We start from the raw sequence: 14,677 nt of genomic DNA on the forward strand, positions 1-14,677 counted from the left end.
GTCCGCCCTGATCAGGGAGACCTCGGACGATACACTGTCCATCCTGGCCTCCATAGACGCCAGGACCGTAGTGATAGATAGCATTAGGTCGTTTAGGATCAGGTCAGTTAGACCCTCGGCCTGTTGTGTTGTGTCTTGCGCGCTCTCAGGACCCTTTTCCTTTGCGTCCATTCCTTGCTGCCATGCATATTTATCAAGTTTTGTTTGCATGGCCGTGCGGCCACCTTTCCCGCCTGTCAATGCGCCACTGACGTGGACTTAGCACCCAGGTCTAACAGGCTACTCACCGCCGCCCCCTCCAGGGCAGATGCTCTGTCCGGCCTTTCGGGTTTTGCCAGTCAAACGCTGTGCCCTACACAGCTCGTTCTGTTGTGCACCTTCCTCGAGTACGGGGGAGTTTAGGGGTTCTTCCCAACCTGTGAGGGACTCCGCGAGTGTATCCCGGAGCCCATGCCACCTCCCGGGCAGCAATCACCAGTTTTGCCCCCGGACCACCAATGCCCCTATGGGCGTCACCGGTCCTCGCAGCTCCCGTACGATGTGTGGGTCCTGCGCTGTCACCGGGTATATGCCCCAATCCCACAGGACTGAGCCAGCTAATCGTAGTGTTGCGGTGTATGAGTTCCACCGGGCGCCCCTTCTTACTTGGTTGGTCAACGGAGCGTGGCTTCAAATCCAGCCGGTCGCTGTCTTGCCTTCTACTAGGGGGTGCCTTTCCAAGGCACGCCCCGTTCAGCTGCTCACGATATTCCCTTGGCCGCCTTATTTCACTCAACAGTCTCAGGGGGACCGCTGCCATACAGGCGCCAGGCCCAAGCCAGCTATGAGGGTCAGCGGTAGGGAGCAGCCTCTCTCGCCACTCCCCACTATTTACTAATGTGCGGATTTGACCCGCGGAGCACTACACCCCGCCAGGGAAGCCGACGCCTCTACCAGGGTGACTCAGCGAGCCAACACCTAGTCCGGCCGTAGCTCAATCCGTGGGCCCTCTTCACTGGCCGACATCGCCGGCGCTTACCATCATTCTCAGCACCCACAGCCACCGGGCCTGGCACTCCTCCACAACCTCTGCTATTCTCACCCACAGTGAGGGGGATTGATGCTCCGTGCCCGCCACCGCTCCTTTTTGCCATTGTTGCGTTTGTGTCCTCCCCATGGCAGCTTCCCTCAGTACCGTTACGGCACCATTGTTGCGCAGCAGTTTACCAGGCCAGGGGCATATCTTCGGATTGCAGTGTCCAAATAACACAGCGTTTGCTTTTAGGACGTTCCTGGTGCACACAGGCGCCAGTAGCCTCGGTAGTGGCTCGTTATATATCGGATTTAGGTACGCAAATTAGTCTTGCTGGGTGTGTCGTGCCGGAGCCGTGCTAGTTTGTGTCCATCTTCCTTGGCGGTTAGCCACGCCCTTGCTTCTCGATACTCTTACACAAGGAAAGCCAATTTTTATTCGCTTTCCTTCTGGAGAATAGTGTGTTAATGTGGTGTCGTAGAGTTCATTGATTTTTAATCATATTTTGGAAAAAGAATCTTGAGAGTCTGGTACTGACGCAGAGTTCACTTCTCATGCAGTATATTGAGCTCTGGATTGCGTATGAAACAGAAGAAGCTTGCTACTGTTGCACTGTTATCACCTGCCAGAAAATGGACACAAGGTATCCCCAAGCAAACTACAATACTGTTCACTTGAAGTACAATATTTGGGTCATCTCACTGAGAAAGGCAAGAGGAAGGTGTCACCATAATGCATTGAGACGATCATGAAAATGAATGCGCCTACCATGCAAAAAGAAGTCAAGATATTTTGGGGAATGGTTGTATACTGTCGTCAGTAGATTCCCAACTTCTCATTGAAGACAAAACCTCTGCAGAGCTTGACACACAAACAGGCCCGGACTGGCCTTTGCAGGCACCGGGCAATCCCCCGGTCGGCCGCGAGGGTGGGGGCCGGTTTTGGGCCCCAGGGGGCCGGTTTTGTTACAGGGTCGTTTTTTGCAGCATAGCTGCAAAAACGGCACTGTAACAAAATCGGCCGAAAGCCGGCCCTAGCAAAGAGCGCGGTCGCACCCCCCCAACCCCCCCAGGGGAGGGGGGGGCCGGCCGAGCACTTTGCCAGGGCCGGCTTCGGTTCCCAGTCCGGCCCTGCACACAAAGATGTGAGTTATCCGGTACAATGGGATAACAGCTGTTTGGTTGCCTTTCTGGAGCTGAGAGAAAGCCTGTGTCATGCTCTGGCTCTAGGAATGCCTGATTACAACAAATCATTCTCATAATTTTGTTGTGAGCATGAGGGTTGCGCACTGTCAGTACTTATACAGACTCATGTAGGTATCCGTAGACCTGTTGCCTACTTTTCAGCTACCTTAGATCGGTAGCTTCAGCATTCTCGGATGTCTCAAATCCGTTGTTGCAATAGGTGTCAGCAAGGTGTGAGAATATTGTGATGGGTCATCCTCTTACTGTATATGTTCCACATTCAGTTGAGCTTCTGATGACGAGAACTAAAAATGAGAGGAGGCAAGGAAACCCTAATAACCTAAGTTGTTTTATGTTGTACATCCACTACAGAATTCACCAACGCTGCTATAATTTACAAGCCCTGATGATAACCGTGGTACTTAATGCCCAGGATTTGAAACGGGTCGGCATACGATAAAAACACAGAGGTTGCTGATGAATTTAATTCCAACCTGTGAACTGAGGCAATAAATTCCCTCTCCAGAAAAATTGAAACCTTCTCTGTGTAATAACTGATACCTGATATAGACATTACAAGGAAGTCTAGGATCATTGTTTTAGTCCATTCGCCAATCTTAGTGGTAAAAAATCTATGTATAGGATGTCTTTTTCGTTTCTTTCTTTCTTCACGTAAATGTCGATTGTGATGTATGTTGTTAAGAATGTTTTACTATCTATGTGTATTTAAGATGGTTTGAAAAGCAATTATGTACAGAAAATTTATATGACTTGACACTTGTCTTTTTCATGTTGAAATAATCAATGAAGAATATAAATAATTGGTAAAATAAAAAAGGTATAAATAAAATATCGGTACAAACAAAAAGTAATGTGTTTGGCCATAAAGCTAAATTATTAATGCTGTAAAACAACTGGAGGTACAGGCCCGACTCCTTCTTTTTCGACTAGAGAACTAAAACACAGCATTTGACGAATAACAGACTCACATGCTATGAGCATGTCATACTTGCCTCAGAGAATATGACTCTGAAAACATGTTCTGTATTAATTCCTGCCCACTTCGTTGTCTAATCCAAATATTGAAGGATTAAAGCAGGTTGTGAGAAAAGAGATTATGCACTTCGGTTTCAACTGATGGTCGAGCAGTGTTGCCAGGCAATTTATTAAGCCCTATGGCATGGCAGATTCATGGAGCAGTTCACATTGGAAGAGATGCCATGGTACGAGTGTTCATACCACGGTTTTGTGCGTTTGCTGAGGCAGTGTGTCACATATGTGTTATATGCCAACAAATGAATGCTGGAAAGAAAACAGTGGTTGCTTTGAGATCTGGGGGTCCCTTCAATAGGATCCAGCTAGACTTTATTGAGATGCCTAGGTGCAATGGATTGAGGTACATTCTAGTGGTGGTGTGCGTTTTCTCACGGTGGGTAGAACCATACCCAACGAGAAGGTGTGATAGTCTCACAGGGGCTAAGCTGTTACTTAGTGAGTCAATACCACGTTTTGGATTTCCATCTTCTTTGGAGTTGGACAGAGGAATGCACTTCCATAGTGAGATTATGAAGCGGCTTTGTACTGTCTGAAAGTCGATCAGAGACTGCATTGTAACTACAGACCAGAGGCTTTGGTCTAATGGAGCAGATTAATTGAGCTCTCAAGATGCGAAAGGCAAAGGTTTGTTTGTCCACGTCCATGAAATGGCTTGATGAGTTACCTCTGGTGTTGATGAGTGTCGGTAGCATCCCCGATAGGCTTGCCAACAGTGCCATGTACAGCGTTCATAAGCATCACTGATGATTTGATCCTTGATTATTGCAAAGGACTGGCTGATGTGGTCCATTCTGTGTCTCATCAGGTTTAAGCTGGTACTGCCCCGACCTCGAAGGACCTCTGCCTCGGCCGCCACCAGCATCCTCAGACAGTGGATTGACGACTGCGTCAGCACCCTCACCCCGCTCAAGAAACCCCTTCAACAACCACACCAGCAAGAAAACCACATGGTTCACCGAGGAGCTCCAGACCTCCAAACACACATGCCGGAAAGTGGAGAAAAAATAGCTCCACAAACGTACACTGGACAGCCGCGCAGCCCACATGGACGCCATCCGCAGACATCACCACCTCATCAGAACAGCCAAGAGATCCTCCTTCAAAGCTTGCCTGGACAACAACGCACATGACAGCAAAGAGCTATTCAACATAGGGAATGAACTCTCCAACCCCAGCGCCAACACCAATGACATCCCGCCCTCACAAGATCTGTGCGACTCACTGGCCACCTTCTTCCACCGCAAGATAGCCGACATCTGTGACAGCTTCAGCACCACGATCGCCCGACAACACCAGACTCCAATACCACCTCGAACACCACTAGCACCAACCACCTGACCTTCTGGTCCAACGTCAATGACGACGAGACGCGCACGGTCATGAACTCCATCCACTCAGGATCACCATCGGACCACTGCCCACACCACGTATTCAACAAAGCAGACGCATCCATCGCACCCCAACTATGAAAAGTCATCAACATCTCCTTCGAAACAGCGACATTCCCGGAAAGCTGGAAGCACGCCGAAATCAACGCCCTCCTCAAGAAGCCCAAGGCGGACCCTAAGGACCTCAAGAACTTCTGCCCCATCTCCCTGCTCCCCTTCCCGGCGAAGTTCATCGAGAAAATCGCCAACATGAAACTGACCCGCCACCTCGAGGACAACAACATCTTAGACCCATCCCAGTCCAGATTCAGATGAAACCACAGCACCGAGACAGCCCTCATCGCCGCCACAGGTGACATCAGGCGCCAACTTGACAATGGCGAGACATCAGCCCTAATCCTCCTGGACCTGTCAGCCACCTTCGATGCGGTCTGCCACCGGACACTAAAGACACGCCTCCAAGAAGCCGGAATCCGAGAGAAGGCCCTGGACTGGACCACGTCCTTCCTCTCTGGCAGAACCCAGAGAGTCCGCCTCCCACCCTTCCGATCTGAAGCCACTGACATCATCTGCGGCATACCCCAGGGCTCATCCCTCAGCCCGACCCTGTTCAACGTCTACATGGCCCCCCTCGTACAAGTTGCCCACCAGCACGACCTCAACATCATCTCCTACGCCGACGACACTCATCTCATCCTCTCCCTCACCAAGGACCCGCACACCGCCAAAACCAACCTCCACGAGGGAATGAAGGCCGTCGCCAGGTGGAGGAGCAGCCGCCTGAAACTGAACTCGGACAAGACAGAGGTCCTCATCCTCGGCCCCACCCCCTCTTTCTGGGACGACTCCAAATGGCCGACCACACTGGGAACAGAATCGACACCCACGGACCATGCACGCAACCTAGGATTCATCCTCGACTCCTCTCTCTCCATGTCGAAGCAGGTCAATGCCATCTCCTCAGCCTGCTACATCACCCTCTGCATGCTTTGCAGGATCTACAAGTGGATCCCAACCGAAACAAGAAGAATGGTGACCCAAGCCCTCGTCAGCAGCAAGCTGGACTACGGCAACGCCCTCTACTCAGGAATCCCTGCCAAACACCTATGACGACTACAACGCACCCAAAACGCCTCCGCCCGACTGATCCTCAACATCCCTCGTCGCAGCCACATCACCCCCACCTGAAACACCTGCATTGGCTCCCCGTCAACAAGAGGATCACCTTCAAGCTCCTCACCCACGCACACAAAGCACTCCACAACATCGGACCAGCCTACCTGAACAGCATACTCAGCTTCTACACCCCCTCCCGCCAGCTCCGCTCTGCCAGCCTCACCCTCACAGCAGTCCCCCGCATCCAACGAACAACCTCCGGTGGCATATCTTTATCCTTCCTCGACGCCAAGACCTGGAACACCCTCCCTACCACCCTGCGACAGACCCAAGACCTGCTCACCTTCAGAAGACTCCTCAAGACCTGGCTCTTCGAGCAGTAGCAGTACCCCCCTCCCCTCAGCGCCTTGACACCCTCACGGGTAAGTAGTGCACTCTACAAGTGACTGATTGATTGATTGATTGATTGATTGATGACCTGTGTCCAGGTGATTGGATATTAGTTCGCAAGCATGTGAGGATGAACTTTCTTGATGCTCGCTGGAGAGGTCTGTACCAAGTGATTCTGGTGATGAATATAGCTGTGAAGTGTGGAGGCTTGCCGAACTGGATCCGCGCCTAACCCACCTTCAGAGTTTCAGGACCATCAGAAAAAACAGCTCCTCTCCCTGAAGGAATTCCAGGCATGACTGTGAGGCCACTAGAGAGGACACATCAAGCTGTGGTGGTTACTGAAGAGGCTGGTCGCCCATCAGAGCAAGCTGCGGGGGGTCACGCTACACAAGGCCCAGGTATTGACTCAGAGGGAGACGGTAATGTTGCGATTGGTACAGAGTCAGTCTCAGCTGGGAAAACTGGTGTGCAAGGTGATCAGGTGCAGAGAAGGAGAGCAAAATTCCCAAGGGAATTCATGGCCGGTGAGACAGAAGAGGCAAACTTTGAGACTGGCCTCTGAACAAGATCTTGCCCCTATGTCTGAAACGTCTAAACCAGAACTAAGTGAAAGAGAGCAAGCACAGGAGGGCCTGAGTAGATCGAGAAGAGCAAGGATGCTCTGTCAGAGGTATGCTGCCCAAGAGCGGACCAATCTACTTACAGATGCCGGTAACAGTTGGGATATTGAAACTGAGGTCTTCGTGAGTAGTCAGCAGAGTTCCAGAATTGAACATTGATATTGAACTGTTAGTCCCTGGAATAGAAGCCAATGGAGTGTTGACAGTGACTGTAGTAAGACCTCCCACATTGAGTAGGGTGCAGTGTTTAATTCTGCGAGATTTGTCTTTTGCAACTTTTGGATATCAACCACGGCTCAAGAGATCGCAGTAGTTCGTCTTGAGATTCTACAGTGTGTCATTGATGAAATTGGCTCCGAACTTGTAAGAGACTGTTAAATGTTTGCCTTGAAGAAGATAACCTAGGCCTGAGTGGAAGAAGAATAAATTTAGGTATTTCCATAGAAGAAGAAAGAAGACTAAGGAAGTCTTGTGAACTGTGTAAATAATTGTACAATGAACTGTGAATTTGATTTCCAGGACTCCAATGAGCTGTGCGTGAATTTGTTGAACAGCAATCAAAGGCAGGGAAAGAGACTTAGCGTTCATCCTCTTGCTGTGCAGAGCCAAACTCAAATTGACGTATGGTATTACATGTAGTCTATTACTTAGTAAGTTTTACGGTAAGGGTCCCTATGAATATTATTATTTATTCTTTTTATTAACAAATGAAAAAACAGGTGGCAATCATCACAGTAAATCATTAATTCGGTTACATTTGAAGCGCGGAAAGTCTCAGGGCACATACGGTAATTACAGTGTGGAGGTACAGAAAAGTGCAACAAACAGAGTTTACAGAACAAGTGGTTCATCGTTTAGAGCGGTTGGGGGGGTTCACAGATGTTCCCTCTGTAGTCATTCCAGGCGGACCAAATCCGAGTCCATTTCCCAGGGCATCCCCTTGCCTCACACACCGTCTTCTCCTGGAGCATGCACCAGTCCATATCGGACTTCCACTGTCCCATCTTAGGAGGTTGGACCGCTCCCCACAACCTTGCACTGTTCCTTTTAGCGACCATAAATCCTAGAGTAGCCCAAACTTTCCCACTAAGCGATAGGTCTGTAGGAATATTATTTTTTAAACTATTATGTGGTGCTTATAGAAGTTCCAGCTCATATGCACCTGAATAAGTATAATTATTACAAGCAGGTAGAGAGACTAGGGAAGTATTTCATACCTACTGTTACACTAGATACAGCTTGTGCTCATCGTCATAATTTGACATGTATACTAACGTATGTAGAGAAGAAATTCATAGATCAAGTAGAAAATAGGCATAAGAAATTAGCAGTTAAGCTTAATACTAGAGAAGGGAAATTTGAGTGGACCAAGTAGGAGTTAGCACACAAAGCGAAAGGGAGCTATGGTCCAATAGCTTTCGATTTCGAAAAGCAAGGGAAACTTTGCATTACACAGGTACAGACATATTATAATAAGATCTTTGTTGGACAGAGCCTATGTGATCACATTTTCACAATTGAAGTCACTGCGAAGACGTTTTTGCAGGAAGCGGTGCAAGTGGTACCCAATTTGAATTTTGTGTGTGGGAAAAATGTGTATGTGCGATTGCCACTGAATTGGTATGGCACATGTTACGTGGCTGTTGAGTTTCCTAAGATTTATCGTGTTGAGGATTTGGGATCGTTGGAAGGTGGATTACGCCATAGAGAGAGGCGGGGTGCCAGAGCAGGAGAGATTGTTGGAGATGTATTTGGAGCAATGTTACCTAGCTTGGGAGTGGTTCTGAACAATATAAAGATTAGGAGATTGTCAACCATTGTCGATAAGTTGTCAGCGAATACAGCTCAGTCTTTATTGCTTGTGGATGGAGAGATGGTGTCAATAAGAGCCATGGTGATGCAAAACCGCCTTGCTTTAGATGTCTTATTAGCAAATAAGTTCAAAGTCTGTAATATTTTGAGGGTCTAACAGTGCTGTACTTATATCCCAGACCATAGCAAGGATCTAAGGTTTCATACGGTCTACATGTTACTTTCTTATGTTGGCCGATTTCTGTAGGCCCAAAATTAATTTTCCCTGGACGCTCTCATGTTAGACTTGGTAGCTGAATTTCATGTGAATGTTGAATTTGTTCTTTCTCATGTTTCTGTTGCAGGTGGAGGTGGAGAAAGTCATCCTTGTTAGTTAGAATAACACTTTTGTTTTAGTGGAACTGTGTTCTTTCTCACTGGAGAAGGCTTTGGAATCAAGGTCATCGTGCCAGAGGGTGGGAGTATCGAAGCTAAATGGAATATCATCTACAAGGTGGTGTCCAGTGGAATGAGGTGAGTGGATGCTGTGAACTGGGCGTGTTTTATGATTCTGGTGTTGGAATTATAGACAGTGCCCCGGGGGTTACGTTAGGAGAGGACAGAAGATCGTTGGAGGGAGAAGGAGCAACTCAGAATGATCTATCTAGCTTTATGCTACTTGACCCATACAACATGAGTGCACTTCTTAAGAAGTCTTCACGCGCTGACACCTTTTCCTAAACTTACCTGAGGAATGCTTAGTAGGGATGTCACATTAGTTGTAGTGTAGGGACAGACTAATGGTTTTTAACCACAAACCTCTGATGAAGCTTGATCTTGATGTGGGGGCTCTTATTTCCTGAGTTCTGATTTTGGATTTCGTCATTCTTTTCATGCTCCAATGACTGAATTTCGCATGCAGCTTTGATGAGGTGTCTGTATGTCCAGTTGTTTTTGGCTTTGTAATACACCCACTAACTTAGAACCTAGAGTCTGTAATTCTTTGGAGTCATGATTCTGAGATGAGTCTGATCTAATGAGTTATTTCTCCCCTCTATACTTCTAAAGCAGGTACCAACAGTCCATTGACCTAGGGTTCCAGGGTACATTGACACAAGGGAACCCGGCCCCATCAATACTAGTTCACTCATTCTCTTAACAACCACAATCCATACTCCTCTACAGTCTTCCATGCTACATCTATCTACATTGTCTTGAGTCTATCTGGGCACTGTGTTTTAGATCACAATGCATATGGTTCAGCTACTTCCCTGGGCTCTTTCTGTCAGATGCTAAGCTGGCCAGCTCGTACAACCTTTTTCACACACATTCAAACCATACCTGTGCCCGATTTTTCCCTATTTCTTGCAGGCCCCTCTACTCCACCCCATTAGTCAAGTCCCATCCTACCCAGTGGTATTCTTGCACAAACCCAGGCACTGATCAGGAATATCTCCCAGACAGATATGTACTTTTTATATTATGTGCGGAGGACCACCTGCCCTGTTTAGAGACCTCTGTCTGCCTGGCAGGGATCTCTGTGCTGTGAAGGGAACATCCATGGCTGCTTTACGAGCACTGAATAATGCGAGCAGGTGCAAAGTTTAGTACACCTCCTCGTATTTTTCTTTTTCTTTTAGAATTAAATCAATTGAATTTTTATTAGCAGGACACATGACAAGCAGAAGAAAAAAAACAATGAGTCAGTGCCTAGAACCCACTGGGCCGGCAATTTCACGGGAAAGGGGTGGAATGCATGCTCATGATTCGACAAAGTACTAGGCGATGAATAACACAGCATGTCGCCTACAACCCATCCTGGGCCGGCTGCGTATCACGTCTTGAAATAAGAAATTAACATATTGTCATAGTCCTGAGACAAAAGCGACTTACTGAACACCACCCCTGCTTGAATGTCCATGGTCTGAAGGAACACCGCATGTCATTTGAAGCTTATACGTATGCATATAAACATCAAAACAAAATAAAGGGAAAGAACAAACCCTGTTTCAAACATATAAAACCCATACCCTCTCCCACCCCAAGACATCCTCTCTCTCGGTGAGCTAGCCCAAGGATTAGGCCTGCACATGTAGCCTGGTGAAAGTAGGTGTCAATCCCCTGGGATAAACACAGTTGCATTATGGACGTTCGCCCAAAACTCCTATCTGGCTCTCAGGGATGAGCTTCAAAAGTCGCTCCATGCCCAGGTGGGAACAAAGCTGGAGCAGCCATTGAAAATGATCCGGTACTCTGTCAGTTCACCATCCCGCTAATATAACTCGATGGGCAGCGTTCAAAGCTAGGGCAATCTGCTTGTCCTTAATAGAGCGCGAAGGGAAGGTCAAGGCATTAGGGAGCCCTACTATAGTGTAGGCTGGGAATCTCGGGATAGTGGTGTCAAAAGCCTTATCAATTTCGTCAAGGATTTTGTCTCAATATCATGTGAGCTTTGGCCAGTTCCATAGTAAATGGAGGAGAGTACCCGTGCTCCCACAACCCCTCCAGCAAAGTCTGTCGTTCTGGAAGTAATACTTAGCTAATCGGGCCGGAGTTTTGTACCAGTAGGATTTTTTCTTCTTTTTAAAGAAAAAAACAAACTTCCAAAGTGGGGGTTAGTTTTCTCTAAACAATTAAAAATGGTCAAGCATGCATTGATTTTTTGGCATGGCTGCAACTGATTGCCTGGCAGACATGGACTGGAAAATTAAGTGATGTTGCCTCATCCTCAATTGAGCGGGTCGACCCTCACTGCGGCTTGGTGGCCTCTTGGTGGGCAGACTGCCAGCTGAGAAGTTCACCCTAGCTAAATTCCCCGATTGTGAAAAAAGTAGAAGATCTAAGTTTGTCTAAGAGAAGCACTGGCAGACTCGAAATAAGAACCCTACTAAGCTACCCTCAAATTTACATTTTGTTTAGATAACGCACCAGCTCAGCACAGGTTTAAACAAGATTTTTTTGTCACAGATTTTTAGTCAACTTCCACCAGCGGTAATTTCCTACTGGCTGATCCTCTCCTGCAATTGGCGGGCACATAGTTGTTATCAAGCTCTGGGATGTGAGACAGGTTTCCAGACTCCTTCAGACAGATTGCCCTTTGCACTAGTCTTGAGACAGCATACATTATTAAATGTCTAAAGCAGAGTAGTCATCCAAAGAAAGTACCATCCCCTGCATCTTGGTGGTTATTCATGACACTTTACATGCCTGGACAATTACTATTGGCACCATTTGCCGCCTTAATTTTGCTCAAATGTAATCTACTGCCTGAGCATACAAGCTGGTCATGAAAACTCACCTCTTTTACAAACCACTGGCAAAACGCAGGGGTGATCCATTCTCTGGCGTGAATACCACAGTCCATCCAAATGATTTTCTTGGCCGAGTGTGATGGTTTGCTGATCTAACGAGAAAACATAGAACGTTGCTGTCATCTCACTTATATTTGAATGCCATCCCCAAAGAAGCACCAAAAATGAATTCTAAACAGCTCTATTAACCAGTCATTACTTTAAATTGGTGTTAGTGATTGCCTTATATAAGAGACCTGTCATGTGCAGCAAGGAGTGAGTGATGGGTGAGTAAAGGTTGATCTCCTGCGCCCCACCTCCACTTCGCCCTCCATATTTTCTGTTCATGTGCCTCAGTTTGTGGGACATGCGTATCCTGGACAGTGATGGACCAGTAAGGGTCTTTCTTTACTACATTTGTCTGCAATGTTTTTTTAGTGTTATGACAGCTTTGCATGCTCCACCATATCTATGTCTGATATTACCCACACCTGGTGTGTACATCTTTTTGCTGCACATATACATACAGTGTACTGCTGACGAGCATGCCATTACCCTAATCCATTTTGTGGGTGTCACGGGCCTGGAATCGCTGTATTATTGACATCCTTGCATAAACACTTTCCACAGATATGTTGCTCAACTGCTGTGTCTCAGATATTGGATTTGGGTTTTCAAACTAGCCTCATAGGCGTTGGAAGTTGAGGTGAAGGAGCGCCGCAGCATCCCCTGAATTAACCGTGCTGAAGTTGAGAAGGTGAATGCTTAATAAAAATGTCTTTACATTTTGTCTTTATCTTGTCATGTTTACTGCATGTTCAAAGATAAAGGTCAAATATCAGGCATTTCTTGTAACTGAATGTTGCTTATTGTTTAACATGGAGAGTTGTGTTTAGTATTCATTCTCTGACAATAAAGTGAAAGGCATTTGTAAAGTGAACTATGTGTCAATCATGCTGGAGTACAGGGAGTATGATTTGGTAAGGCTGTAGGATGTTAATTTTTTGTAACACAACTAAATGAAAATACCTGTAAATGGACTGTACAAATATTTCACAAAATATATCAGCAGTTAAGAAAGCACAAATGAAACACTTTTTTCGTATTTCTGAAGTGTGATGGAAATATACATTTTGAATAGGATCAAGACAAATCAAGACACTTAGGGCAGATGTATCAACATCGAGATTTGCGAATCTCAAATAGCGATTTTTTAGAAATCGCTATTTGAGATTTGCAAATTGGTATGTATGTAGAAAATCGAATTTTTTTTGTGATCTTCTAAAATTCCTTAATTGCGATTTGCAAATTGCGAATCGCAATTAAGGAATAATTTCCCATTCATTTCTATGGGCCAATAGGCCCATAGGAATGAATGTGAAGCTATTAGCAATTTGCGATTCGCAATTTGAGAATCGCAAATTGAGAATAATTTCAAGGGTGCAAGGGTGTCATAAGGACACCCTGATGCACCCCTGAAATTCACATGTGTGCGCATATGGCACACATACATGCCCTAAGGCACATATTGTCCCAGCACCACAGCCTAGTCTCACAATTCAAAATATCACCTGTTGGCTTGTAATGTCCACTGCATGGTATATGGGCATGTACTGGTGAATCGAGTGGCTGCATGTGAAACAAACATCATGACTTATTACAGGTTCAACTAACAGGTTGAGGTAGTGTGTGCACTATGACCTCATGCTGCCCGTGACAATAACAAGGTTCAGAAGCAGTTCTGTGGCCTGGACAGATGTACCAAGCATTTCCTTTCTTTGACAAGTCCATTAATCATAGGTGGCAGAGTACTGACTTGTCAATCAATAGTCACGAGCAAACCTTTTATCTGTGTTAAAGAGGACTGCAGTCTACCACCACCACCACCCATGTAAAGTTCTGCTTATATATAACACCCTAAACTTCCCTGTGCATGTTGAATGGTGGATGGGTGGCACATGTATGGCAGTTAAATTCCATATATTATGAGAGAGGGATTGCTTGGGAATCCATTTTGCCCCTTGTATTGCATGGCACAAGATGGAGGGTGGATACCGCTTCCCCAGACAGTGGAAGTGTCATGCCTGCATGCCTAAGGCTGGAGGGAGATCCAGATGCTGAAGTGGAAGAATATGGAAACAGAGATACTCTTAGAAATTCTATAAGGACCTTTGGGCAAAGGATTACTTATTAGATTTTCCTGTGCACTGAATTTGGTGGATAGTGGTGGAGAAAGGATGAGTCAGCAGATTCTGTTTAAAGGGGGTACAAGCCATTGGGCATTACCTAACTTATCGTCTGTCCATGGTTGCTACTCCGGGAAGGCAATTGATAGCTAGGTGCATATGCTTCGTTGTGCCTGTGATTTGGCTACTCCTGCCAGGAGACAGCATTCATCAGTACCAGTTGTTTATGCAAGGTGATGCTTTTTATACAAGGCATCACCTTGGATAAAAGCTGTGTCAGGACTCGAGGCAGAGCATGACATTTAAAAGGGAGGCACCCTAATCGAGTTCCAGGACCTACAAAGTGTATCTCCATCTCCAGTACTAATGGAAAGAAGTGCTACTTCGCTCCAATGTTCAATGTGTTATAAGTGCGTGCTGACAGGGCAGAGCGCGTTTCCAGGCTACACGCAAAACAAAAAACATTGGAACAAAACTTTTTACAGTGATATTTTTGTATGAAATAGGTGTGCACTTGACCACTCCTTTTTGTCAAAACGTTTATGTTGCCAGGTCGAATGGCAGTTTAAACTGCACACACAGTCTCTGCAGTAGCAGGCCTGAGACATGTTTAAAGTAATACTTAGGTGGGGGGCACAAAT

The 14,677-nt window shown here is 46.5% G+C and overlaps 1 protein-coding gene across 1 annotated transcript in view; it reads right to left on the reverse strand.

Annotated features, from left to right (window-relative positions):
* CPO (carboxypeptidase O) overlaps positions 1–14,677 on the reverse strand; it is a 476,286-nt gene that overhangs the window by 139,796 nt on the left and 321,813 nt on the right. Inside the window, exon 5 of the mRNA XM_078683635.1 lies at positions 11,859–11,963. Within this exon, the coding sequence (XP_078539761.1) occupies positions 11,859–11,963 (105 nt within the window). The remainder of the gene's footprint in view (positions 1–11,858; positions 11,964–14,677) is intronic.

Source organism: Lissotriton helveticus, chromosome 3_1 (genome assembly GCF_964261635.1).
Source record: "Lissotriton helveticus chromosome 3_1, aLisHel1.1, whole genome shotgun sequence".
NCBI classification, from domain to species: Eukaryota; Metazoa; Chordata; class Amphibia; order Caudata; family Salamandridae; genus Lissotriton; species Lissotriton helveticus.